Raw genomic sequence first — 26,807 nt, 5'->3', positions numbered from 1 at the left:
CGCCCCGCGGCCGCGGCTGCGGACGCTATAAGAGAGCGGCGGTCGCGGCGCGCCCTGCGCGGATCCCGGAGCGCGATGGTCAGCCGCCGCGGCGCGGCAAGATGCTGGATGGGTCCCTTCTGGCGCGCTGGCTGGCCGCGGCCTTCGGGCTGACGCTGCTGCTCGCCGCGCTGCGCCCTTCGGCCGCCTACTTCGGGTAGGTGCCCGCGGCGGGCGGCCGCGCGAGGGCGGGCGAGGGCGGCGGGGCCGGACGGGGGCATCGAGCCCGGGGCAGCACCCGCCAGGTGCTCGGCGGGGTACTCGGGTGGCTTGGAGTTGTTAGTTGGCAGCGAGCGCGCCTCTCGGTCTGCAGGTCGTTGCCCGCCGTGCGCCCTAGAGGTAGAGGGGCCGGTGTCCCCGACGGGCTTGCGCGGGGCCGCGGTCCGCGGTGACTTCTGAGTCGCTGCCGCCGCCTTAGGCCGCGGTGCTCTTGCCAAAAGGCTGGAGCCTCCCTGGCCCCTGCCCACTACCCCCCTTCTCTCCTGGAAAAGTTAATTTAACAACAACAAAAAAACACGTACAAAATCCAGATGTTCCTTGCACTGAGCCCCAACGGGGAGAAAAAAAACCCTCCAAGCTGGAGAAATTTATTTTTCTTGCGCTTTCTTCTGGCGCCCGCCCGAGCCCGGGCCCCGACCTCGGCCCTCGGGAACACGTCTGGGAGACCTGGCCCGGGGGGTGGACGCCGCCGCTGTCCCGCGGGGTCGCCGCCCGCACTCGCTTTTCTCTGCGCTAGCAGTTTTGCCGCGTTGTTGAGCGCGTTTCTTCGCCTTTAGTTCCTTTCGTTCCTCCCTTTCTACTCCCTTTCCCAGGTCTGGGATGCCTGAACCCAGCGATCTTTAGAGGGACACCCTATGCACTTTGAGTTCGCCGAGGTCCTGGGTGGCACCATGAGAGGCAGCGTCCCAGCTTTCTCCGCCCTCCCTGCTTCTCATCCCCGCACTGACCCCCTGGGAGCTATGGTTGGTCCCTCGGGTCGCAGCCCCGGTTCTGGGTGCCCTGGACTGCTCTTGGGCCGCCGCCCTTTGCCGGTCACCTGTTCCCTCGCCCCTGGCTGTGGTGCCCGCTCGCAGCGGTGTGGCCGGCAGAGGGCCCCGTTGGTCCAGGAATCTGGTACCCGCCAGGGCAGGGAGAGGCGGCTGGGCCGAGGAGCCCTGCAGGTGTATCCTGTTCTCAAAGAAAATAAAATATTTTCATGGGAAAATTTCCCTTTGTGTTTTTCTTTCTCCTCCTTTCTCCTCGTCTGTCCATTCCTTCTGGGTTGTCTTCCAGGGTCAGTTCCATGTCTCGGTTCCCAGGGTCTCCCCCTCCCTAGCTCCCTTGGCTTCCACTGTGGATCCAGCCCCTGGGCCTTGGCCTGGCACGCCCCTGCACACCATCTGTGCAGCCCTAAGCCTCACCCGCGGGCAAGAGGGAGGGCTGAGGATGGCCGTCTGGCCGCAGGTCCGCGGTGAGTCACAGCAGCCCATCAGCCAGCTGTGCCTTCCTCTCTTCTAGCCCAGCCGGGCTTCTGACACGCCCTGGGCTCGCATGGGCAGCCTCTTTGCTCCCTCTGGGATCTCTGCTGCAGGCAGGCCTTGTGGCCCCAGGATCCAGAACTTACAGATGATGGTGTTAGAGTACTGGCTGCACTACTCTTCATCCGTCTTTTTCTCCCCCTCTCTTCGCTGTCTCTATTCCTTGTGTCTTGAGAAAGTCCTCTTTCTAGCTTGGGTACTGTAGGGGTGTTGGCACCCTTTGATTCTATGGCAGGGTTTAAGCACAGGGTAGTAGCTCCCAAGCAGGTACTGAAGACATCAGTATTGCTATGGCTTGGGTCAACCTCTTCCTAGCTCTCTGCCCCAACCCTCAAGGAAAGCCAAGCCTGACTTAAGTGCTCCTCTCCTCCAGCTGCCCTGGAGACCAACTTGGTTTGGAGGAAGAACTCTAATAGACTATAAAGATGGACAGAGTGGATACCTGTTGAACCAAGAGCCAGGGGGAAACCTGGGAGGACAGGCTAGCTGACGTGGGTCTCTCTGAGAATTGATTTCCATTGAATACGTATGTATGTGTATGTATGTTGTTGTTGTTGTATGTATGTATGTTGGGGGCATAAGATGTGTCCTAGGCTGTTTTGTGTCCAGAGGTCCCACCCCTGCCTCAACCAAGGGAGGGTATAAGTGTGGGAACCCTGAAAGGCGTAGCAGGCTTGGAGCTGGAGGGGGAGCCTGAGGGTGCGCCCGTGAGAATGTGGTGTGCCTGTGTCCCTTCCCAACTGGAGAGGGAGTGGAGAGTAGGGAGAAGGAGTTGGAATCTGGGGCTCTCCTCTCCCTTCCCCCTCTCCAAAGCTCTGCCTGGCACGGAGGCTCCCAGGCAGGAACACGGCTCCAGTTACAGCCCAGGAACCCAGAGAGGAGAGGCTGGCCCGGGGGAGGGTCACGTGGCTACAGGATCCCTCCCCACCCCCTCTCTGAGCTGCAACCCAACCCTACAGTTCTGGCTGCCCTTCCCTTCTAGAGGCCTCTGGCCACCCTGCTGCTGGACCCCTCCAGGCTGGCCACCAGCCATGGGTAAGGGGCTCCACTCTCCTCTTCCTCTTCCCTAGGCCCAGCTTTGCATCCCAGTCAGTTCCTCAGATCAGCAGGTGGCAATTCCATTAGTTTCTTCTAGAGCTGCTGCCTGCTGTAGGCCTGTGTTCCTGAGGCCAGTCGGAGGTCACATGTGGGTTGGGAACACAGACACAGAGTCTCGTGGAGGCTTTGCTTCCCTCACCCCCTGCATCTCTCTGGGAATTGACAGGTGAGAGGGCTGGTGTGAGCAGACCCTGTGGCTGTTCCCCTGCAAGATTGCACAGAATCTAGAAAGGAGGCCCCAGACTAAGTGGAGGTCAGGATTAAGAACTGCACCCTCGAGCAAGTGAGCTCCCCAGCAGAGGCCTTTGGGAGTTTGGAGACTTTCACCCTGTTTTCTTGTAAAGAACTAGGAAGGTGCATTATAAACCTTACGACTTCCTTTCTTTTCTCTGCTCTGGTTATATGCATCTGATTTCTATCAGGGATGCTTATATGTCCCCTTCTGAAAGATACCCTCACTTGGGATCTCTGTGGACTGTTTGGGGCTGAGTGGTATCAGGGCCTACTAATATAACTCACATCCCAAGAAACTCCCCCAGCTCCGCGGTTTGGGGTATATTCACAAAACTGTCAGCCATCACAACTGTCTAATTCCAGAACATTTTCCTCACCCCAGAAACCTCATACCCACTCAGCAGTCATTCCCCACTCCCCTCCCTCCAGCCCCTGGCAACCACTAATCTTTCTGTCTCCATGGATTTTCCTATTCTGGACTCCTTGTAGAAGTGGGACCATACGCTCTGTGGCCTTTGTGTCTGGCTTCTTTCATTCGGTGTCATGTTTTTGGAGGCTCATCCATGTTGTAGCATGAATCAGTGTTTCACTCCTTTTTATGACTGAATTGATTATACAACAATTAAAAAAAACAACCCTGTTTGTCAGTTGATGGCTATTTGGGTCATTCCCACCATTTGGTTATTTTTACTAATGTTGCTATGAATATCAGTGTTCCCATCCCCAGTATCTTTTTGCGGCTCTTGAGTAGTTCCTATCTAGAAGTGGAATTGCCAGGTCCTCAGGCAATTCTACTTTACACTTCTTGAGGAACTGCCAAAATGTTGTCCCAAGTAGTTACAGTATTTTATATCCCTCCCATAAAAGTGCAGGGGTCCAATTTCTCCATGTCATCACCAAATACATTCTGCTTTTTTCATTGTTGTTTTTAATTCTAGCCATCCTAGTGGGTGTGAAGCATGTGTTCTAGTGAGTTTGATGGCTGGTGACATTGGTTACCTTTTGTAGGCTTCTTGTTTGATTGGTTGGTTTTGTATTGTGATTTTTTTTTTTTTTTTTTTTTTTTTTTTTTTTTGAGACAGGGTCTCTTCAGTATATCGCCCTGGCTATCCTAGAACTCACTAGTGTAAACCAGGCTGGCTTTCAACTTAGATCTGCTTGACTGTGTCTCTGGAGTGCTGAGATTAAAGGGATTAATGACCATGGTTTTTGCAGACTTCTTGATAATTGTCATACCTCCTTTGGAGAACCATCTGTTCAGTTCTTTTGCCCTTTTAAAAGTTGTGTTATTTGGTTTGTTGTTATGTGTGAGAGCTCTTTACATAGTCTAGATCTCTCCTAGATAGAGAAGTTTTATTTCTCTCATCCCATACACAGAGGTGGTAGCAATCCTTAGCTGTTTTTCATGTGCCTGCCCCAGTCTGACTGTAAGGGTGGAAGGGCATCCTTTTATTTATGATAATTCTGGATACTGGAGAAACTAGAAGAGGAAGATCTCCTCAGGTCAAAGGGCAGGAGACTGTCCCATCCTTCATTCTTACTCTGGAGCCTGGGTGGGAATACCCTGTGGCCATTTGCCCAAGCCTAATGGCTCTTTGGACAAGGGGACTCAGGTAGCTCTTTTCCTAGAGTCAGAGAAGGCTGGGAAGGAATCCAGGCAGGATGCTGGGTCTGAAAGCACAGACTGTCCAAGCTGTATGCCGCCTTCACTGTATGTGTTGAGGCGCAATAGAGGTTACCAAGAAGTCAGGGGTCTGGGTGCAGCCAGGAGCTGAGTAGGCATGAGCTGTGGCATCCGCAAAGGCTTAGGGACAGACTAGAAGGTCAGGCCTAGGCCAGGAGTGGGTGCTGAGGTTGGGATCAGGTGTATACGTGGAGCTACTGGGCTCAGAACACCCCAGGATGCTCACAGGCCTTTGGGAGGTCAGCAGAGTATGGCACCCAGGCAGTGGGCTTTGTGGGGCAGCAATGGGAGCAGACAGGCTAGTCTTGGAAGTCTCTGCCAAGGGGCTCTGTGGGTAAGACCCTTTGGTAGAGGATTAGGAGAAACCAAGAGTTGGGCGAGGGGAGGGGAGCTCCTTGGGGCCCACTGAGGTGGAGGCGGAGCCGGTATTCCTTTGCCACTCCCCAACAACTCCCCACCCCACCCCCACCCCCACCCCCAGCCCGGCAAGTGGCCAGCTGAAGTTGGAGTTGCCTGGCTTCCCAGCTAGGCTGTGTGGCTGGTGTGGCATGAGCCCCAGGTAGGAACTGGTTACCTTCATTCTGCATTGGCAACCCCTTAAACCCTCCACTCCAGCTGCCCTCGAGTTTCCATCTGCAGTTCCTGGAACTGGTAGGTGGGGGAGGGGCTTTGCCTTGGACCCCCTCATATCAGTCAAGCCCAGACCCCCAGCCTAGAGTGCACAGTGTCTCTCGTGCCTTGAGGAAGTGGGAAGTGGTGTTCAGCAGCAGTGTGGTGGGATTTAAGGTAAGGCCAACCCGGGGCCACCTGGCCCCACTCAGCTGTGTGAGCAGATGTCCTACTCACAGCCGGCAGCCGTCTGGACTGGGAGACAGCTGGCCTAATCTTGCTCCTGTCCTCACCATACGCTCTGCCTCCTGCCTTTGTGGCTTGGGGTGATTGTCCTAGGCAGGACCTGGTAGGTGCGAGGCAGCATCTAGGTGGCCTAAGGCCCCAGGCACCTTTTGCCTCTGCCTTTGCCTCTCTGCCAACTCCCAGGTTTGGCCGTCATGGGTAAGGTGTGCAGGTAATTTGTACCCTAGGAAAGAATGTACGAGGATAGATTCCTCCCAGGGAGGCCCTGAACCCTGGAGGGTGATGAGCTGATAAGGGGTAGGTGGAGGGGGCAGCCAGGCCTGCCTGGCTCCTTGCTGGAAAGACGACACCTGTTGACAGGCTCCCTGCACTTGCCCTCTGAGTCCAGCCTGCCGGGCACCCGCTGCCTTTGTGTATTGTGCCGTGTGGCGGGTGCCCTGCTGGTGCCCGGCTGACTGCAGCAGGCTCTGGACAAGGCACAGTTGTCTGAGTAGTCAGAGAAGCTTTTGGCATGAGCCTTAGATGCCTGTGGATGAAGCCAGGCCTCCTGAAACACATAAGTGGATTGCTTTGGGGAGAGTCTTGCTGGGAAGTTGGGGTGAAATCAGCATTTGCCTGGCTTACTGCCTCTACAACAGCCCAGATGTGTCAGTCTTTCCCTAATTCAACCCTGGGACATACAGGAGGGTCTCTTATGAGTTTCTTCTTAGCTATGCACTGTGCCCCCTAGTTCAAGGCTGCTACCAGCCTAAGGCCATTGGAGGACTCTCTTTTCCCTGGGGGTGTCTGCATTTCTTATTGATCTTAGCTTGGTCTACTACCCTGACTGGAGTCTTGACTTCACCTGTTTGATGTGTCTTAGAAGAGGTGTGGCTGCCTTTTCTAAGCTCATGGCTGCCCAGCTGGCATGCCATCCTACCTTCTGGCATGTCTGAGATCATTATGAGGAAGGGGCCTGTACATGTGGATGAACACTAGTGAGTAGCCATGCAGTGTGAGTCCAGCTGGGAAAATCAGAAAGTACCTGCCCCCATCCCATGGCAGGTGTTTGGGGACAGGCTCACCATACTCGACGATCTGGGTGGCTCCAGACTGCCCTGCCCCTGTGACCCACAGGCCTTGCCCCTCTGGCAAGGACTCTGCTGGCCTTATGCCACTACCCACAGGAGGAAACCCAGCTGCCCAGCTGGCAGCCTAAGTACCTTGGGTCAGGCAGCCGGACGAGGCGATGGAAACGGCAAGCCGCAAACTGCGTTTGTTTTTCATCTCAATACCTGAGGTCTGAGCAGCTAGGGGAAGTGGGCTGGAGGTCTGGCCCAGGACAAGATGCTTGCAAGGAGCTCCCAGAGCCTGAGGACATTGGGGCCATCTGCATCTTGGCAGATGGGGATATGGAGATGGGAGCCCCCCCAGTCACAAGGCTGGGCAGCTAGGGGTCTAGTCCTCTAGGGAGGACTGCTGTATAGGGTCATGCTAGTGGCTGCTGAGGGTCCCACAGTTCTGCTTTCAGTGTCACAGGCCTGTGACTAGCCTTCTGTGAATACTGTTGCTGGACACGGGTGGCTGTTCCGGGAAGTTCTGCTCCCATCTTCTTCCCAGGGGTCCAGTGTGGCGCTGTGGCACCACAACATGCTTGCCTGTGATGGATGGGGTCTGCTGGACAGCACCTTGGATCCTGGGGTGGTAGCTGGATGGTGCTTGTCTATCCCACAGTCCCCAGGAGCTTGGCTCCTCCAGGGCAGTGGGCAATGAGGGAGGGAGACTGGATGACTGCCCATTTGTAGCCTTTGACCAGTGTCTCTGTGGAAAACATCCTTGGCCTTGTCCCGGGCGCATTGCCACCCCCAGGGACATGGAGGTACTCGGGTTGGAAGTGGGACTGCGGGAGGGCGGAGGGTTAATCTCAGTTCCGTCTCTCAGTGCTGGAATTTGTTTTGATTTTGTTTCACACAGAAATTAAATGCTGTCTGGCGGAGCTGAGGTTTCCTCGGCTGGGCGCTGTGGCTTCTGGAACTATACCCTTGGCTCCCTCCACCCTGGCCCAGGGGAGAGCTGGTTCCCTGGCAGGGTGGCCCGGGGGTGGCCTAGCTTGTTGGTGGGATGGAGGACTGTGGGAGCAATTCTGGGGGCCTGCTGTTATAAGGGCTGCTCATCTGCCTGCCCTGTGTGGGGGAACAGCTTGGGCTGCAGGACTGGGGTACACTTCCATCTTGAGCTATTCTCTGCTCTTGATAGTCTAGCTGGTGCTCCAAGGAGGCATCTGGGTCCCTAAGCAGTCACAGCCTCAGGCCTGTCCAGCACTCAGGAGCAGTCACCATCTCTAATCTCTCTAAGGGTCTAAAAGGGTCTCTGCTAAGTTCCTGCAGATCAGTGAGGGGGCAGGGTTCTTGGTAGACCACCTCTCAGCATCCTAGAGGGTCAGCAGTCTTAAGTCATTTCTACTCCGTGGGACTTTGTGGGTTGGAATGACAGTTCTGTCACATGTGGTTCTGCGTGTTCCAACTTCTTTCTTCTCTCCTGCTGGCCTTACATCTTCTGGAGTGGCTGTAACGTGAATGAGGGAGGTGTGAGAGCTTGGGATGCCTGGGTTACTGGGGGTGTGTGGGCACACCCTGAAGACCATGTTGGGTTTCTTGCCAAGGAAACAATCTTAAGTCAGGCTTGTTCATGGGCTGGATTGGGGGCTGCTGTTGGATCCCTGGTCTCATCTGGTTTCTCTTCCTAGACAGTGCAGACTTGGCCATGTCACTTTAGCCTCTACCCTTTAGAGTCCCGCCAGTATATGGAGTGAAAACACCTACCAAATCCATCAAAATGAGAACATCTTTGGGTATAAATACCTTAGTTTCAGTAACAATGGCCCATGCCATCTTGTTGAAAACAGTTGAAGCTGGATTTGTGTGTGTGTGTGTGTGTGTGTGTGTGTGTGTGTGTGAATATGTTTGTGTTGTATGTGTGTGAATGGACCTGTGTGCATGTTTCTGTAGGGGTTGCCGTGTATATGGGTGTGTATATGCATATATGTGTATGAGGATGGTTAGTGTTGAAACTGTCCAAAGCCAGTAAGATGAAGCCCGTAGTTGAAGATCCATAGAGATCTTCTCACATGTGGAGCGTCTCACAGGAGGAAGGACAGCAGAGGAGGGAACACTCAGTGGAGACTTTTCAACAACCATCAGTGCCCCAAAACTTGTAGGACACCCGATGATGGCCTGAGTCTCTGGCACAGTCCAGGGTCCAGCCTTGCTTGGACTTAACTTATTCTGAGCTTGGAACTGTCATGGCTACAGCAGCCTGACTACATAACATGGGAACAATTTCAATGGGCTAGGTATGGGGCTGTTGTCGATCCTGGTCTGTACAAGTGACCGACCACACACCAGTGTGATGTGTTAAAGCAGCAGGAATTTGTTCTGTGTCAGTTCTGGAGACTAGAAGTCTGTATTCAAGGCATTGGCTCTTCCTGAAGGCTCCTGTGCAAATCTTTCCTGTCTCCTCCAACTCCTGGGGCCCTCACTGTTTTCTTATGTATTGCGTGTCTTTGTGCATGTGCACACATACGTGCACATGTACATGTGAATGTGCACATAGAGGACCGCTGTCCACAGCAGATGTCTTCCTCCACATTGTGTTTTGAGACAGGGTCTCTTGCTGAACCTGCAGCTCACCAGCTAAGCTAGATTGACCATCAGGACCTAGGGGTCCACCTATCTCCCCTGCATCCAGTCAACACTGGCATTGCACACACATGACACCATACCAGGCCTTTACATGGGTGCTGGAGTTCTTAATTTAGGTCCTCATGCTTGTACAGTAAGCCTTTGACCCACTGAGTCATCTCTGCAGAGCTTCCCCACTCCTTTCTTACAAGGACACCTTCTGCTCCTTTCGGGGCTCCAAACTTCAGGACTCTGACCTTCATGATATCTGCCAAGATTCCAGAAGACTCCTTGAGGCTCTGGGTAGATGGCCGTCTTGTGGGGTCACCATTTACCCAAATCTCCATGTTTTATACCTTATTTCAACTTGTTTATGTCAAAGACAGCAAGCAGACGCAGTCTAGGGTAACAAGACATGCATGGAGAAGCAGCCACAGACACAGGCACTAGAGCATCGCAATTAGAGGGTGGGGAATCCCAGTGAAAGCAGATAGGCTAGGAATCTCTGTACAGAGAGAACCCACAAAAAAACTGACCCAGCAGTTTGGAAACACCAAACAACTAGGGGGAAAAGTGCCAATGACAGATGGGTTGAGAAGCAGATTCAAAACAGCTGAAGGGAATTAGCACGCTGGGAGCCAGGCAGGAGAAATTACCAGGGTGGTAGAGAGGCAGACAGATGTGGGACAGGGGACTACCTCCCTACTAGGAAGATCCAGAGCAGGGGAGGGAGCTGAACTGGACAGGGCTGATGTTCTGAGGTAGAGGGCAAGCACTTTCCAAAATAAAGCTATGCAGAAGATTCAAAAAACAGTGGATGGGTAAAACCCAGCCAGAGAATACAAGTGAATTTCACAGGAATTGATTCAATCATGAAACATCTGTGGATACTGAAGGCAGGAGTGAGATGGGCCAGAGAGAACAAGACACAGATGACATGATGTTCATAGGAGCCAGGGGGCTGACACTTCGGCAGCTTCCCCACCCCATCCCTAGAAATACAGAGAAAATGGCCTCTGTGAGGTGACAGGTGAGACAATGCTGACTGTAACATGATGTTTCCTTGGCCCCAAGCTGGACCTAAAGTACACAATAGATTTCATTGGTGGCATGAGTGTGAACAGGTGACCTACACTTGCATTGGATCTGGGTGAGTGACAACCTCCTGTCAAGGAGAGCTAGAAAATGGGGAGTATATTTAATACTAAACTGTAATGAGTAGAGGGGAAATTGAGGGATCCCCAAGATGAAATAAAGAAAGTATATAAAATGGACAGGTATGGTCCAGACTAGATGAAAGAAAACAGCAAGCCGAGACCCTCAACCTAACTAACAGGTCAGTGCTCCATGTTAAGGCTGAGCAAAGAGCGAGTGATCCAGTACAGTGTGGTAAAGGCTCCTGGTGAGACACCCATCAAAACATGTGTGAGTTGTGTGTGAGTTGTGTGTGTGTTGTGTGAGGATGTGTGAGTTGAGCGAATGAGAGAAAACATGAACTTGGGTGCTGACAGTGGGGGGGATCTAGAGAGACAAAGAGGAAGGACCCAGCTTTGACTGGAGCTCGGCTTGTTGATGAACGTGAGAATTGGATCTTGTATGGAAACCCAAGGCAGTGACTCAGGCTCTGTAGTTTCCTGAAGTAGTGGCCTGGACTCTGTGTGGCCTTCTGGAGCTGGGGATGCAGCTGCAGGTTCGCAGTGACTGGAATGGTGACAGTTGATGACTTCCGTGCTTAAGTTTGAGGTGGGTGAGGCTTGGAAGCTCCAAGCAGAATTCCATCAGAAGGAATGTAAGCCTTTTAAAGTCAAATACAAAGGCAGTCACGGGAAGACAGTTGACAGCGGCAGTGCAATATACCTAAAGTCAGTGTGCTGCACCTTGATGAAGGGCCAGGAAACCCTGTCTGATGATGTAAGGTGGGGCAGCTGCTTTGGAGAACACGCTGACAGTTCCTGGAAGGTCCCTGACCCAGCAGTTTCTTCCCAGGGACACACCCACAAGAAACAGAACAGGCCTGCTTGAACTCAAAGGCAGAAACAATCCAAGTGCCCATCCATCAGTGAATAAACAAGCAACGTGTCCTTCCACACAAGGGAATGTTTCCAACTAAAATAAAGGACTCTTAATATTCTTTACCATGGATGAGCCAGGAGAGCATGACCGAGGGAAACAAACCAGCCACGAAGGACAGCTGTTGCCTGGCTCCCTTCAAATGAAACACTCAGAGTGGCTCAGTTGATGAAGTGCTTACTGTGCAAGCACATGGGCCGGGGTCCCCTAGGACCCGTGTAAAAATACAGGTGTGAAGGTGTGATGTATACCTGTCACCCCAGGGTTGGGGACACAGACTGGAAGGTCCCTAGGGTTTGCTGGCTAGGCAGCTTGCCCTCATTAGCAAGCTCTAGATTCAGTGAGAAGTCCTGTCTCAAAAAATAAGGTGGAGGGCTGGCAAGATGGTTTATCAGGTAAGGGTACTTACTGCCAAATCTGGTGGACTGAGCTTGAACCCCAAGACCCACATGGTAGAAAGAAAAAAATCAACTTGTGCAAGTTATGCGCTAATGTCCACATATGCACCACGGCACAACCCCCCCCCACACACACACAGAAATTAAAATTTTACATTTACTTTTATTGTATGTGTATTACTGCTTTGCCTGAATGCGTATATATGTACCACACATGTGAAGGTGCCCATGGAGACCAGAAGAGGGTGTCAGAGCCCCTGAAAGTGGAGTTACAGACAGTTGTGAGCTGCCACATGGGTGCTGGAAACTGAACCTGGCTTATGTGTAAGAACAATACGTGCTTTTAACAGCTGAGCCATCACTCCAGCCCCTAAGTAAATGTTTATTTTTTTTGGGGGGGGGGAGACTGTTCTGCTTAACTTTATTTTTTTCTTTTATTATTATTTTTTTTTCTTATTTTACATGTCGACCCCAGTTCCCTCTCCCTCCCATCCTCCCATGTGCCCCGACCCCCCTCCCATCCCATTCCCCACCCACTCCACAGGGAGGGTGAGGCCTTCCAGGAGGGATCATCAAAATCTGTCAAGTCATTTGGAAAAGGGTCTAGGCAATCCCTCCTGACTCTAGGTTAAGGGAGTATCCATGGGGAAAGTGCGCCCAAAGTCCTTTTGTGCACCAGGGACACATCCTGGTTCCACTGTCAGAGGTCCCTTAGACTGCCCAGGCCTTTAACTGAGACCCATGTTTTTTGTTTTTTTTTTTTCAGACAAGGTTTCACTGTGTAGCCCTGTTTATCCTGGAGCTACATCTATAGACCAGGCTGGCCTTGGACCCAGAGATCCTCCTGCCCCTGTCTCTCAAACCCTGGAAATAAAGCTGTACACCACCACACCCAGCTATGGAGGAAGTCCTAAATTTCATGCTATTGTTACATATATCTGTGTATAACACATCAACATTCTTTAAATGTGTGGGTTTAGTGGTAGGTGACTTAATCCCAATAAGTGACAAGACAAGAGGTGGCAGAATGGAGTGAGAGCTGGGGGGATCTTAAAATTCTCCCGTCTGATGTTAGCTCTCCCAGGGGAGAGCAACAGAAGGTTAACTAAGAACTGAGACTCAACAGGAAGAGCATGGAAAAGAAGGGCACACAGGTGAGACCCCAGGCAGAGTCCAGCCATCTAGAAGGCACAGCCACCCTGACCAAGGAGAGTCCTCCAGGCTTTGCTCCAGAACAGAGCTTCTGCCAAAGCTGTCGGTTTCTATACCTCCCCTCTGCAGATAAAGGGGAATGTTCATTCCCCTAAAGATGCAACATTCGATTATTCATGGCTTCCACTGAGAGCTGTTCCATCCTGTTCAGTGTGTCCATGACCCATGGTGAATGGTGTGATGTCAAGAGCTGGCCTTTGATGTTCAAGAGTGACACAGAATGCCTGGCTCAGCTTCATATACACTGGGAAGAGGCTATCTGCTCCTGGTTTCCAAGGTCTGGGCACTTGAGTGAGTGCCGGTCCCAGCCCTTGCCTCTCTGTTCTCTATTGTCTTTGGGGGTCTTCCTTGTGCCAAGCTGGCTGCATCTGGATGACAGATTTGTGATGTTGATTTGACTGTATTTCTGCCCACTATTAGAGGGCTTGGCTGTGTCTTTTTATGCCCATTACAGGGGTCCAGGTCAGCTCTTTGCTAGCCAAAGACAGTGCTGTGGGTCTGGGAGGGTGAGCATGGGATACAGTCAGCTGATGCCATCACACTATGCAGAGGGCTCTCACTGCAACGTGGAAGCAAAGGAAAAAAGATGGCACTGGGGTGGATAAAGGTATTCTTTCACAGTTAGTGGGAGCATAACATAGTTAAGCCATTCCTCAGGAAATTAAAAAATAGAGCCAGCCACCCCCACCCCCCCTTCTGGATGTATCAAAGGAAGTAAACTCAATGTGTTCAAGAGCCCGTATTCCCACATGCTCTGTGAGGGGTGGGCGCTGTCAAGCTCTGTTCTATGCTAACCACACGGGCTATGCACAGACTGCTTCAATAGTCGCCATGCAGTAGATGGGCCTCTTGAGCTTCCCCCTCCTGTTGCATTAAGATTTTGTATCTTTACCAACTACATCCCCAGCACACCTGGTAACCACTGTCCACTACTTCTGAGTTGAGCTTTCTCACCTTGCTCCTTTGAGTGTATCTGCCTTTCTGTGCCTGACTGTCTTCACCTAGTATTATGATCTTTAGTTCCTCATGAATTACCATAAATGACGTGATCTCTTCCACGATGTGGGTGTGGTGTGCTTTCCATATATGTATGTATGTATGTATGTATGTATGTATATATATATGTTGATGGACACCAAGGATTTTTCCATTTATCTGTTCTTGTGACAGTGAACAGAGAAATGCAGGTGTCTCCCACATAGTGACTTCATTTGCTTCAGAGATATGCCTAGGAGTAGGGTAGCTGGAGTGGTGATTTGAATGACTATGGCTCATTACGCTCAATGTTTGAATACTCAGTCCCCAGTTGGAATTGTCTGGGGAGGATGAGGAGGCATGGCCTTGTTGGAAGTAGGTGTATCACTTCCAATGGGCTTTGAGGTTCCAAAAACCCCATGCCATTTCCAGTTAGCTCTCTGCCTCATGATTGTGTCTCAAGATACAAACTTTCAGCTGGGCATTGGTGATGCACACCTTTAATTCCAGCACTCGGGAGGCAGAGGCAGGCAAATCTCTGTGAGTTTGAGGCCAGCCTGGTCTACAGAGCTAGTTCCAGGACAAGCTCCAAAGCAATACAGAGAAACCCCGTCTTGAAAAAACCAAAAATAAATAAATGAATGAATGATGTAAGCTTTCAGTTACTGCTCCACCACCATCCCTGCCTATCTGCGGCTATGCTCCCTGCCATTAATGATCATGGAGTCACCCCTGGAACTGTGAGCCTTCAACAAACTCTTCTATAAATTGCCTTGGTCATGGCGTTTTGTCATAGCAACAGAAAAGTAACTAAGACGGTGGATCATATGGTAGTTTTAGTTTTGTTTTGTTTTTAGGATTTCCACAATGGCAACCCTAATTTCCATCCCTTCCAGTGTCGGTCAGGGCCACATGCTTGTGGTGAGGTGATATCTTACTGAGGTTTTGATTGGCATTTCCCTAATGATTAGGAGCAAGGAATAGTCTCCTTGTAAAATGTCTATTTTGGAGTTATCTCCTTGGTTAGTTGCTGTTGTTGTTGTTGGTTGGTTATTTGTCTTTGTCTATTGTTTTTAATGTGTACTGGTGTTTTGTCTGCAAGTATGTTTGTGGATCATGTACATGTAGTGTCTACAGAGGCTACAAGAGAGCATTGGATCCCTTGAGATGAGTTACAGACTGCTAGGAATTAAACCCAGGTCCTCAGGAAGAACAGTGTTCTTAATCATTGAGCCATCCTCCCAACCTGCCTTGGCTAGTTTTCAAGGGGTTATTTCTTGCTACTGAATTGGATGCTAGTCCCTCCTCAGAGTGTCTCCTCCTGCTCTGTAGGTTCTCTCTGTTGATTGGTTCTTTGCCCTGTAGAAGCATCTTACCTTGGTGCAGTTCTGTTTTCTGTTTTTACTTCCATTCAGTGTGCTTTTAGAGTTAGTTATGTTAACACAACAAACAAAACTACCAACATCAGTCATTTCCACTATATTTTTAGCAGTTAGTTTAGACTAAGATTTAGGTAATTATAATCCACTTTTGGTCCTCTTCTTTTTCTTGATTTATTTATTTTGTTTTATATATATATGAGTGTTTTGTCTGCATGAGGGTATGTGTACTTCACCCATGTCTAGTGCCCATGGAGGTCAGAAGAGGGTGTCAAATCCCCTGGATGTATGGATGATTGTAAACCACCCATATGCATTCTGGGAATTGAATCCCAGTCCTCTGCAAGTGCAATGTGTGCTCTAAACCACTGAACCATCTCTTTTGAGACAGGGTCTCATGTTGCTCAGACTGGCCTCAGTCTAATTATGTGGCCAAGGGTAACCTCGAGTTCTGATCCTCCTGCTTCTACTACCCAGGTGCTTTAATTACAGGTGTGTGCTATCATGCAAGTTTATAGAACCCAGGGTCTTGTGCATGCCAGAGAGGCACTCTACCAATAGAACTGTATCCTCAGCCCCCTGTGTAACCCACTGTAATTGCTGTGTGTCTGTGTCAGAATGAGGGGTCTGGGTGTAGATAGATACAGAATCGGGAAACAGACATGGTATGTGATTGAGTTACAGTCTTTGGTTGCCAGAAGACCATGTAGAGTGCATGAGGCCCCCAGCCTCAGGAGAAACGCACAGTCCTGCCTGAAAGATGTGTATGCCCAGCTGGGTGGCTGGACTGAGCTGTGCAGCTGGCTCTGTCTGCCATGTTAGGCCAGACACCACCAGGGTTGGGCGGCAGCTGCGTTGAGCCTGGCAGCAGGTGCTCTGTGTGTGGCAGGCAGCTGGTCCAGTGGGCAGGGCCTATGCCATGCCAGGACAGGATATAGGGGATGCTGTCTGGACTGCAGGGCCACAACCTCTGGGTGGCGAGCCATATAGCCAGGCCACTTTGCCACGTGTTTGTGAAGAAGCCATCTGTGCCCAGGGATGCACACAGCTGTGTGGAAAAGAAGGCGCTCCCCTCCCCAGGTGCTCTGTCCGGATTTTTTCCTCTGTCTCCAAGCCTGTCTTCAGGCTGCTGGGCATGCCTTCTGTGGGGCGGGCTCCATGCCGGCACAGGGCTGTTGCTCACTCCAGGGCACAGTAGATCAGGTGGATCTAGCCTTTCCCTACTTCTTTCTTGACATCCACCAGCACTGTGTTCTATCATGTGTAAGGGTCACGTGGTATAGTGACCTAAGATAGGTTATGTTTTGAGAAACCTATGGCATGAAATAAGCCAAAAATGCATGGACTATCCCCCACTCTCCCACCATCCCTGCTCAGGCCAGCCCACTGCACACACTCAGAGTGTGGGGCCTGGCTTATAGTGGGGCAGAACCAACGCCAAGCCTGTCTCATCAGAAGCTGACCACCCATGTTACTTCTGGGCATCCGTGTTCCTCTTAGGATCCTGGGGCCAACTGTAAGGAGCTTCATGTAGCATGATGCACAGGAAAGAGCAGAAAGCAAATCCACAGTGCCATCTCTACTGGATTACTGTCCCTTTTGTGCCATTGTACAGTCAAACTTTTATAAATGAGGACGTTGTCTGGGTTAGGGCTTCTGTTGCTGTGTTGGAACACCAGGACCAAAGCAACTTGGGAAGAAGGCTTATTAGGCTTATGTGTGTCCTCATCACTGTTCATCAGGAAGTCAGGACAGGAACTCAAACAGAGCAGGAACCTGATGCAGAAGTCACGGAAGGGTGCTGCTAACTGGCTTATTCCCCATGATTTGCGCAGTCTGCTTTTATATAAACCCAGAACCACCAGCCCAGTCGTGCCCCACAGGCAATGGCTTGGGTCCTCCCACAGCAATAACTATTTAAGAAAATGCCTGTTGAGCCTATGGAGGTATTTTCTCATTTGAGGTCCTTCTTCTCCAGTGGTCTTAGCTTGTGTCAAGTTGACATAAAACTAGGCCTTCCGTAGCTCAAACGTCTCATCACCTCTATTCTTCTCTCCTCCTCTCTTTTCCCTCTTTCTCTTTTTCTGTCTGGGCCTCGCTTTTTGGCCCAGGATGACATTGAACTCATAGTCGTCTTTCCTCAGCCTCCTGAGTGGCTGGGATATGGTATGCCTGTGCCATCATGGTGTTTTTTTCCAGTGGAGACCAGTGCCTGAGTTCTAAGAGCAATTGTATTTTCTTTAAAAAAAAAAAAAAAAAGAAAAGAAATCTGTGTTGGGAGTTGGGGAATGTGCATGTGTGTCACAGAATGCATGTGGATGTCATATGACAACTTCCAGGAATTGGTTCTCTCCTTCAACCATGTGGGTCTTGGGTATCATCACACTTGGGCAGAAAGCCCCTTAACCTGCTGAGCCTTGCATCGATCCCTGCACCAGTCTTCTTTTGTGAATCGTTTTGTTTGCTTGCTTTCCTTTGTTTTTGGCAGGGTCTCTTTGCCCTGGCTGTCCTGAACTCACTTTGTAGACCAGGCTGTCCTCAAACTCAGCGATCTGCCTGCCTCTGCTTCCTAAGTGCAGGGACTAAAGGTGTGTGCCACCACTGCCCGGCTATTTTCTTCATCTTTTAACTGATACATAAAAAATTGTGCATATTAAGGGGAAGTCAGCGATGTTTTCATATGTGCAGGTGTTTGGTTTTGAAGTTAGAGTAAGCACTGTCTCCTAATATACCTCAGTTCTTCAATTTTCAAAATCTTTCTAGCTTTTTGGGACACATAGTACATTACTGTCATCTATTATGTTAGTGACTTTTTCATCCCAAGGACTAAAATACCCAACAGAAACAACTTAAGGGAGGGAGTGTTCAGGCTGTTTCATGGTGGGCGAGGCATGGTGGATCAGTGTGGCAGAGGCTGTTCACCTCGCTCTGGGCCGGGAAGCCAAGGATGTGACTAGAACCAAGGCCTACATCTACCAGCTGTGCCACATTTCCATACTTCCTGAAGGCTCCCAAAATAATGCACCGGCTGAAGAGGGCATTTCACACACAACGCACAGTATTATGCAGTCACTCTCAGACAACGCCACAGCAGAACCCCTCACGCCTGTCTGCTTTGCATGTTACTCCTGTCGTTACTAATTTCTAGGGAGATGTCTATGTCCACAGTCATATGTGTGCTTGCACACACACTCATAGAGTTGGGCTTATTCTGAGAAATAAGCTGCAAACAAGCTTCCAATATCATCTACTGCCCTTTTATTTCCTTGCCCTTTGCAACACCCTGAAGGCTTTTAGTCCTTTTATATATTCAGATACATTCACCCCTAATACCAGCACTCAGTCACAAGGAAGGACACATTTCATCCTGGCATTATTTTATGACCCTTTGTCTTTGCTTCCAGCACTTACATGGGCTGTTTTTGCATTTGATGCTGGTGTCCTGGGAACCTTGCCCTGGCTAGGTGGTCCCAGCCTCCTTCTAAGCCCTCTCAATCAGGCACTCCAATCCCCCAAATCCTAGCCCTGTTTCTGTGCCCCTGAATGTTGTCATTCTGATGACTTGCCTTCCAGATATCTGCCCTGAGTTTATCCAGAGTCAAAAAGTGTTCTGAGACAGTTAGTCCCATCAGGACAGTAGAGGGACGGCTGGCCCAGACAGAGACCCTGGTCTCTTCAAGTCCCTGTTTACATGGTGATACATGTTTGCCCAATAATTCAGGGGCACCCTGTCTTCAGTCTCCTCCACCAGAGCATGAACTGATGTTGTCTGGACATCCCCATGGTGTCCAGGCATCAGGGGACACTACACAGTCTCTTTCAGCGCTCCTGTTTCTACCCCCTTTCTCTTTTCTTTTTTTTCCCCCTCTCCCTATCCAAGACAGAGCTCTTAAAAGCTAGCACCCCACATAATTCTTAGAGGTGCTGCTGAAGGTGAAGGTTTGGAGCTTGCTTCTCTTGGGGCCAGTGGGCCCACAGTCCTGAGGCTGAGAGATTATCACGGCCAGACCACATGGCATCCAGAACAGACTTCAGGGGGTCAGGGAGAAGAAGTGAGCCCAGGACACTCCTGGCTGGTAATAGCACAGGGTCGGGTCTCCAAGCTGGGGAGGAGGACAGTATGGACACAGCCTGGGGCCCTGGTCCCTTTCCCACTGTTGTCCTAGACTTCACATTATAGTCCCTCACTGCTGTGCTCTCGAGAGTGTAACTGGGGACTGATCTTTAGCCATCAATGCTGGTATCAACTGGAACTGTCGGGACAACTACATGGCTGTTGGAGGCCCTGCCTGTGCAGCTGTGTGGGTTACATGGGAGTCCCTCAGGCATTGTATAGGGACCAGGGCAGTGCTGACAGGTATGAGAGCAGGCAGGTTCAGGGAAGATCTCTATGTACCGCCTGCTTCTTCCTGGGTTCCCTAGGGCTGGATGCTCCTGTCTTACCACTCCTGTCTTCTAACTTGGCTTAGCGTGCTGGTTCCTGTGTTCCCAGGGAGACTCTCAGATACTTCAGCCCAGACAGTTCTCCCCACCCTATGACGGGTCTCACTTTCTTCTGTCTGTCCTTAGGTTAACAGGCAGTGAACCCCTGACTATCCTCCCTCTGACCCTGGAGACCGAGGCTGCGGCCCAAGCACACTACAAGGCCTGTGACAGGCTGAAGCTGGAACGCAAACAGCGTCGCATGTGCCGCAGGGACCCAGGCGTGGCTGAGACACTGGTGGAGGCTGTGAGCATGAGTGCACTGGAGTGCCAGTACCAGTTCCGCTTTGAGCGCTGGAACTGCACCCTGGAGGGCCGCTACCGAGCTAGCCTGCTCAAGCGAGGTAAGGTCTCACTTGCTTCCCTTCAGCCACACCCTATAGTCTCTCCCTGCCATGTGTGCACCGGTGGCAGTATACCATCAGCTTTGAATGAAAGCCTCAGACCCAGGCCAAACCCTCCATGCTCCTCCTTCCACTGGGCACAGGAGCTCATGGGAGTCTCTTCATAAGCTTAAAAACTGAAGACCCGAGGGAATAGGGACTAAGTCAGTGGTAGAGTGCTTGCCAATATATGTAGCATAGATAGATGACAGATGATTGATAATAAAAAGATGATATGTAGACATGGGTAGACAATAGGAATTCTACAGATAAATGAATGGATAGATGGATGAATAGATCGATAGATAGATATAAATAGGTGATATATAGACATGGTTAAACAATAGGAATTCTACAGATAAATGATTGATAGATGATGAGGATGATGAAGATAGGTAGATGGATGGATAGATAGATAGATAGATAGATAGATAGATAGATAGATAGATAGATAGATGACAGATGATACACAGTTAGTAGAGGACCTGAGGTCTAAGGTTGGATTTGTCAAGGACCCTAGGGACAGGCCAAGACATTGAGAACCTGGATGAGATCTGTGACCACCAGGCTAGAGGTACCACTGTAGACTCTGAAGTCTTAATCCCAGCCTGTCCTACACTACTGAATCCTCGGCATCTTTCTCAGGTGCCTGCCAAAGGCCCTCAAAGGCATGGTACCCCAACCCTTACCTAGCTAGCACACATGTGAAATTGGACCTCACTAGCTCTACTGCTGTCCCTAGGCTTCAAGGAGACTGCCTTCCTCTATGCCATCTCTTCTGCGGGCCTGACCCATGCATTGGCCAAGGCATGCAGTGCAGGACGCATGGAGCGCTGTACCTGTGACGAAGCCCCTGACCTGGAAAACCGTGAGGCCTGGCAGTGGGGTGGCTGTGGAGACAACCTCAAGTACAGCAGCAAGTTTGTCAAGGAGTTCCTGGGCCGGCGGTCTAGCAAGGATCTGCGAGCCCGAGTAGACTTCCATAACAACCTCGTGGGTGTGAAGGCAAGCTGGGAGGGGCACAGGGCAGGATTGGGGTCGGGGTATTGCTGTGTCTGAGAGGAGCTGGGCCCAGTGAGTGTTTTAGGGTTAGGCACTAAGTATATGGGGGGGGGGAGGGCTTGGGTACAGGAAGGCTAGGGCTGGTCATGGAGTGGATGGAGTGAGATGCTGTCACTAGGCATGGAAGTGCCATGTGGTAGTCTAGGGAAGGTCTTTGTCACTTTCTGCACCTGTTCCCGGCAAGTCAAGGACTCGGAAGTTGTCTCTATGAATAGTCTTCCCTGTGGTACCTGAGAGCTCTTACTTCTAACAGGGCTGGGGTGTTGCTATTCTCAACATGGCTGGAGAATGAATGCCTCATACTGAGACCTTGCTCCCGTCTTATATACCTCTCATGAGTTCTGGGATTAAAGGTGTGAGCTGTAATTCTCTTTTAGACTGATTCCATCTTGTGTAGATCTGGGTGGCCTTGAACTCACTGAGATTTGTCTATCTCTTAATCCTGAGTCCTAGAATTTAAGGTGTGTACCACCATCTCTGGCTGCTGGGATTAAAGGTGTGTGCCAGGCTTCTATGGCTTGTGGCAGACTTTGCTGTCTAAATCCTCAGGCAAGCTTTAATAAAACATAAATAATATATCACTACATTGTATCCTACATGCCCAAGTGACCTGCAGTGTCACCATAGAAGTGGAGAGCAGTATAGTAGATAGGAAGCTCCAAGGAAGAGCTGATGGGTACAGGACCCATTTACCCAGGGTGTCCAGTGTTATCTGTGGCCAAGAGTGTTCTGGAAGACAGAACCCCGACTCTAAATACAAGCAAAAGGGGGATTTATTATTAGCTCTCTAGTAGGCCTTTGGGGTGCTATGGCTGCAGGCATGCCAAGCTCTGGAGTTGCCTGATTTACCTGTTGAATGTCTCAGATGTCACTTTCAGCTCTGAAGCTCCTGGTTTACCTGTTGCTGAATGGGACCAAGATAGATCCCTATACACCCCTCCACCTCATTTATTTTTCCTTCAAGACAGGATTTCTCTGTGTAGCTTGGAGCCTATCCTGGCACTCACTTTGTAGACCAGGCTGGCCTTAAACTCACAGAGATCTGCCTGCCTCTGCCTCCCGAGTGCTGGGAGTAAAAGTGTATGCCGCCACCACCCACCTCATCTTTGAATGACTCAAACTCCAGACTCTGCTTGGGCTTGGAAAAGCAGGGTCCATACCCCCCTCAGGAGCTGGGGGCCTGTCCTCCTCCCCTTGCCTGGCTCTGTACCTCCAGTCTGGGGAGGACAGCAAGGTAATTAGAGTCTGCCCTGCCCTGAGCTCCTTGTTATTGAGTAATCGGAGTTCTGAATCCCCCACTTATTAAAGGATTGGTCTGCCTCCTTTCCAACCAGTCCTTCCCAGGCCTAGGCCAGTGGGGAGGGAAGCCGGGGAGGGCAGATTCAATCTCTGAGGCCAGGCTGTTCTTTTCTTTCCTGCTGGACCCTCCCTCCCCACCTTCCCCTTTGAGCTATTAATGAAAAGTCAGAATGTGTGAACGTGCTCCTTCAGCTTACTGCTCCCAGGCAGCCGCACTTTAATTAAATCTGTCCTGGTTTCTCAGGAGAGCGTGGTTAAGTGGGACTCTCTGGTTGCCTGGCAGGAGAGTGAGGAGGTAGCTAGACTTCTTACTCCCTCTCCAATGGACACTCCTGGGGGCCAGCTTGGGAGCCCAGCAGTGGCTTAGGGCCCACCTGGGAAGAGGTGCCCCCCTTCCCCGACATTCTTCTGTCCCACAACTCTACTATCTGAAACAACGTTTGGAAGGCCCCTGGGTACGAAAGGTCAGGCAGAAGATCCCTCAGGCGGAGCCCTAAGTCCCAAGAAGGGCCTGGCCCGGCCAGGGTTCCCTGGTATCTTACCAGACCTGGACTTTTGGAGGCCCACCATGCCTGCTCCAACCTATGGTCATGGAGCGGAGCAAGGGTGCAGCCTCTCCTGGGGAGTTGGCCTTGGAAGCTCTCCTAGGTGCAGCGTTTCCTTAAGAAGTTACCTTAATTTCCCACCTTTCTTTGAATCTGCGCGCGTGCGCGCGCGCACACACACAGGGCTTGAGTTATATCCACCTAGAGCTGGTACTCAGCAGGGGTGTGGTCAGTCTAAACAAAGAGCCCTGGGGGATCCTTGTCTTCATCTGCTGAGAGTATGCTGAGACCAGAAGCAGGAAATCCTGGCAAGGCTGTAATTGTTGATGGCAGGGCAGGGATGGTTATAAGGTTAGACAGGAAGTGTGTCTCAAAGGGGGTGCGGGCCAGCCTGTGCTCATAGAGGAGCAAAGATCCATTCTGGAAGTCAAGGTGCTGCTGGCCTTACGGCCTCTGTCCCCTGGCAGTCCTGACTCAGAGAGGGAAGAGACAGCCTATGATCCTGGCTGCTGGGCTTCCTGTGTGTTGCACAGTGCTGACCCCTGCTGGCCAGGCTCTGTCTAGGTCTCTGTGAGGGTTACACAGTGGGCAATAAGGGTGGGCTAAGGTTCCAGCCTCTCTGATGTTTCTGGGCTTTTCTGGCATGCTCCTCATGCTCCTGCTCCCCCACTGCAGGTGATAAAAGCTGGAGTAGAGACTACCTGCAAATGCCATGGCGTATCTGGCTCCTGCACAGTGAGGACCTGTTGGCGGCAGCTCGCACCCTTCCACGAGGTGGGCAAGCACCTGAAACACAAATATGAGACAGCGCTCAAGGTGGGCAGCACTACCAATGAAGCCACCGGCGAGGCTGGTGCCATCTCTCCACCACGGGGCAGGGCCTCTGGGTCAGGAGGTGGTGACCCACTGCCCCGAACACCAGAGCTGGTGCACCTGGATGACTCTCCCAGCTTCTGCCTGGCTGGCCGCTTTTCCCCTGGCACTGCAGGCCGCAGGTGCCACCGTGAGAAGAACTGTGAGAGTATCTGTTGTGGCCGTGGCCACAACACACAGAGCCGTGTGGTGACAAGGCCCTGCCAATGCCAGGTGCGCTGGTGCTGCTATGTAGAGTGCAGGCAGTGTACACAGCGAGAGGAGGTCTACACCTGCAAGGGCTGACCTGAGGCCCAGTGGCCCTACCGTAAGGGCTAGGGGCTTTGCACACAGTACCTGAAGAGTTCTACACCTGCAGGAGCTGACCCCTGGGCTCTGCCCAGCCCTTCTACAGGGGTGTAGGCGTTGCACATAGTGCAAGGGCTCTTAGCCTGCAATAGAGTAAGCCCTGCAGGCCCAGCCTATCCTGCTGTGTGGGGCACATGTGTCACAACAACACAAAAGGTCTGCAAGGAAGGAGAGGTGCCCCTAGCACACTTGGGCCCTGGTATGCGTACAGCTGGTTGGCTGTCTAACTTCTCAAAGGCCCAGAGGGAGGGCTGGCCCCTGTCTGGCCTCCTCAACCCTTTTGCTTATGCCTTGGGCCTGAGCTTCCTCCCCTTGACCCGAGAGCGTTGCAGTAATGCTTTCTCAGTTTCTCAGTTGCCTCCGTCTCTGACACATCAGTCCCGAGTGTAGCCCTTGTCAGGGACCAGTGTGTTAACTGGCCCTCCCTGCCTCTCGGCTTCTGCTGAGGCTTGGAGGGCAGGTGCACCTTCATAATCACACGGCTGCCGTTCTGGCCCAGCAGCCTGATGCCAGCACTGTCTTCAGAGAGTCAAACCACTAGGAGAGAGCAGCCACTCCATCTCCAGGGCCCAGCCTCTGGCCCTCTGACCCTGAGCACTTCCTTGGAGTATCAGTGACTTTTAAATTATTATTATTTAACTGATATAGTAATTATTATTTTCTTTATGCCCTTGCCTCCTAATCTGTGGCTTTTTCCTTTAACCTGCCCCAGGCCCAGCCAAGCCAACCTGGGAGGCCCTGCCTTCCTGTTCCTCTGTACTCTCTTCTGCTTGCTCTAGTTTGAAACCACTAAATCAAGGTCATGTTTGGAAAGAAAGCAATGGAGCCTAGCCATGGCCCTCAGGGCTTCTGGAAACCCACTCCCCCATTCTACCTTACCTGGGCGTTAGAGGCCCTTAGTGTGGCCCCTGCTCTGTACCCTGTAGGTGTTGTGACCAGGTTGTTGGATATGGGTTGTGGGGTCTAGAGTGCTGGAGGCATGGGCCTTGTGACAGAGGCAGGATTAGCTTTCGAATGTCCATCTCAGGAAGCCACACTTGCTCTGTGTCACCAAGGAAGGTAGGGAGGGACAGACACACTTGCTGTCATCAGGTCTTGCTGATGTCTTTGCAGGGGAAAGGTGGCTACACTGAGCTGGTGAGGAGTGTGTGTGCATGGGTGTGTGAGTGTGTGAGTGTATGTACTCTGAGCAGTCATGATCAGCATCCAGTTGGCCTGCGCCCCTCTGCAATATGGTGACTCTTTGGCTCCCAGAAAGCCCGGCCTTAGGTTTGTGTGGGAATCCCGTGGCTACATAGATTGGAGCGTGGGCTGGTGGCAGGCATGGAGAAAGAAACTACTGAGGAAGGAGTGGCTCCCTTGGAGCTCCAGGAGTCCAGAATGCCCAAGCATGGGGTGGTGGTAGGACTGTGTCTTAAAAGGAAACCTATTTATGTGGATGAGGGCCTCTGGTCCCTATTGGAAGTGTAAATAGCAAAGTTTATTCTCCTGTGGTTCATGACAGCCTACCAATGAATGCCACGTTTCCAGGATGAGGGTATGAGTGGCAGTATGCAGTGGCTGGTGGCTGGGGAGTGCAGCCAGCACTTCTCAGCTGTCTGTAATCCAGTCACAGTGTCACCACAGACTGGAGCTTTATCTCTGTCGGATCTGGGGAAAGGAGCCTACCAGTTCAGAGGAATATTTTTTACCGAATACCACATTTAGCTCTATGTCCTCAATATTCAGAAAAGGATTTTTTAAAACAAGGCAGAATGAGAATGTCTGCCGGCTGGTTTTTTTCTGTATAAATATATACTAGAATGTCTTTCTGGATGAAGCAACTCCCACAGGCCAGAGCCTCTTTGATCTTCTTCTCTTCTATGGGCAGTAGAGTGAGCGGCTGCCCTGCTCCCGCGGCCCGGCCACCCAGGGTATGCTGGCTCTGAGGCTTACTGCTGGCCCGCCTGGCCGGGCAATGGACCCACAAGGGAGCGCTGTCTTTGTGTGGAGTCTTGTGCAGCCTGTGATTTCTCTACCTCATCTGTGTGGCGAGTAGGTGTGAACCTGAGTGACTGCAGAGAATGTATTTATTTAACAGCTTTGTGTAACAAAACCAGAAACAAATGGAAACACTAAATAAATGTATTTTAAATTATACATAACTCAAGCCTGCTGCTTTCATAGAGGTTGTGGGGAACCTGAAAGGAAGGGAGGAAGGAGATGTGGGCAAGGCCTGCAGTGGTGGGGGAGGAGGAGGGAAAGGAAGGCTGGAGATGGGGAGGAGGGTCCAGGCTGAAAGAGGAGAACATGGGAGGAGGGAGCGGAGGGAAGGTATCTGGGGAGAGTGGGGAGGACAGGAGGGTCCAGGGTGAAGAGACTAACTCCAAAGAACTGATCACCCTAGTCTGTGTGGCAGTCCCAGATCCCTGGTCTCTCTCTGCCTCCTGTGTTGAGGCTGGGTGGGAGTTGAGGCACTTCAAGGGAGCCTTCTCTAACCCTGTGGCCCAGGAAGGGACCCTCCTGTCAGAACCTCCACCAGAGTTCCTACCACCCCTCCCTTGGCTTGGTCCCTGCAGTCTTTTCCCTGTTCTATGGCAGGGGATCTCCTGCCCCATGTCTGGGGTGCCTTCAGTGTAGCCCTCAACCCTCCCGCTCCTTCCCGGCTACTGTGACCTTCCTTGCTTGAGTTTCTAGTGGCTCCGCTAACACCTGC

General features: G+C 51.5%; 1 protein-coding gene across 1 annotated transcript; it reads left to right on the top strand.

Moving 5' to 3' along the window:
* Wnt9a (Wnt family member 9A) lies at positions 1-26,256 on the top strand. The gene is made up of 4 exons (XM_051180562.1): positions 1-196; positions 19,690-19,946; positions 20,728-20,990; positions 23,567-26,256. The coding sequence occupies exons 1-4, from the start codon at positions 102-104 to the stop codon at positions 24,047-24,049; spliced, it is 1,098 nt and encodes a 365-aa protein (XP_051036519.1). The 5' UTR covers positions 1-101; the 3' UTR covers positions 24,050-26,256.
* Positions 26,257-26,807: the final 551 nt, after the last annotated feature.

The sequence above is a fragment of the Phodopus roborovskii genome, unplaced genomic scaffold, assembly GCF_943737965.1.
Source record: "Phodopus roborovskii unplaced genomic scaffold, PHOROB, whole genome shotgun sequence".
NCBI classification, from domain to species: domain Eukaryota; kingdom Metazoa; phylum Chordata; class Mammalia; order Rodentia; family Cricetidae; genus Phodopus; species Phodopus roborovskii.
The sequence above is the reverse complement of the archived record's forward strand: the minus strand, read 5'-3'. Positions and strand labels throughout refer to the sequence as shown.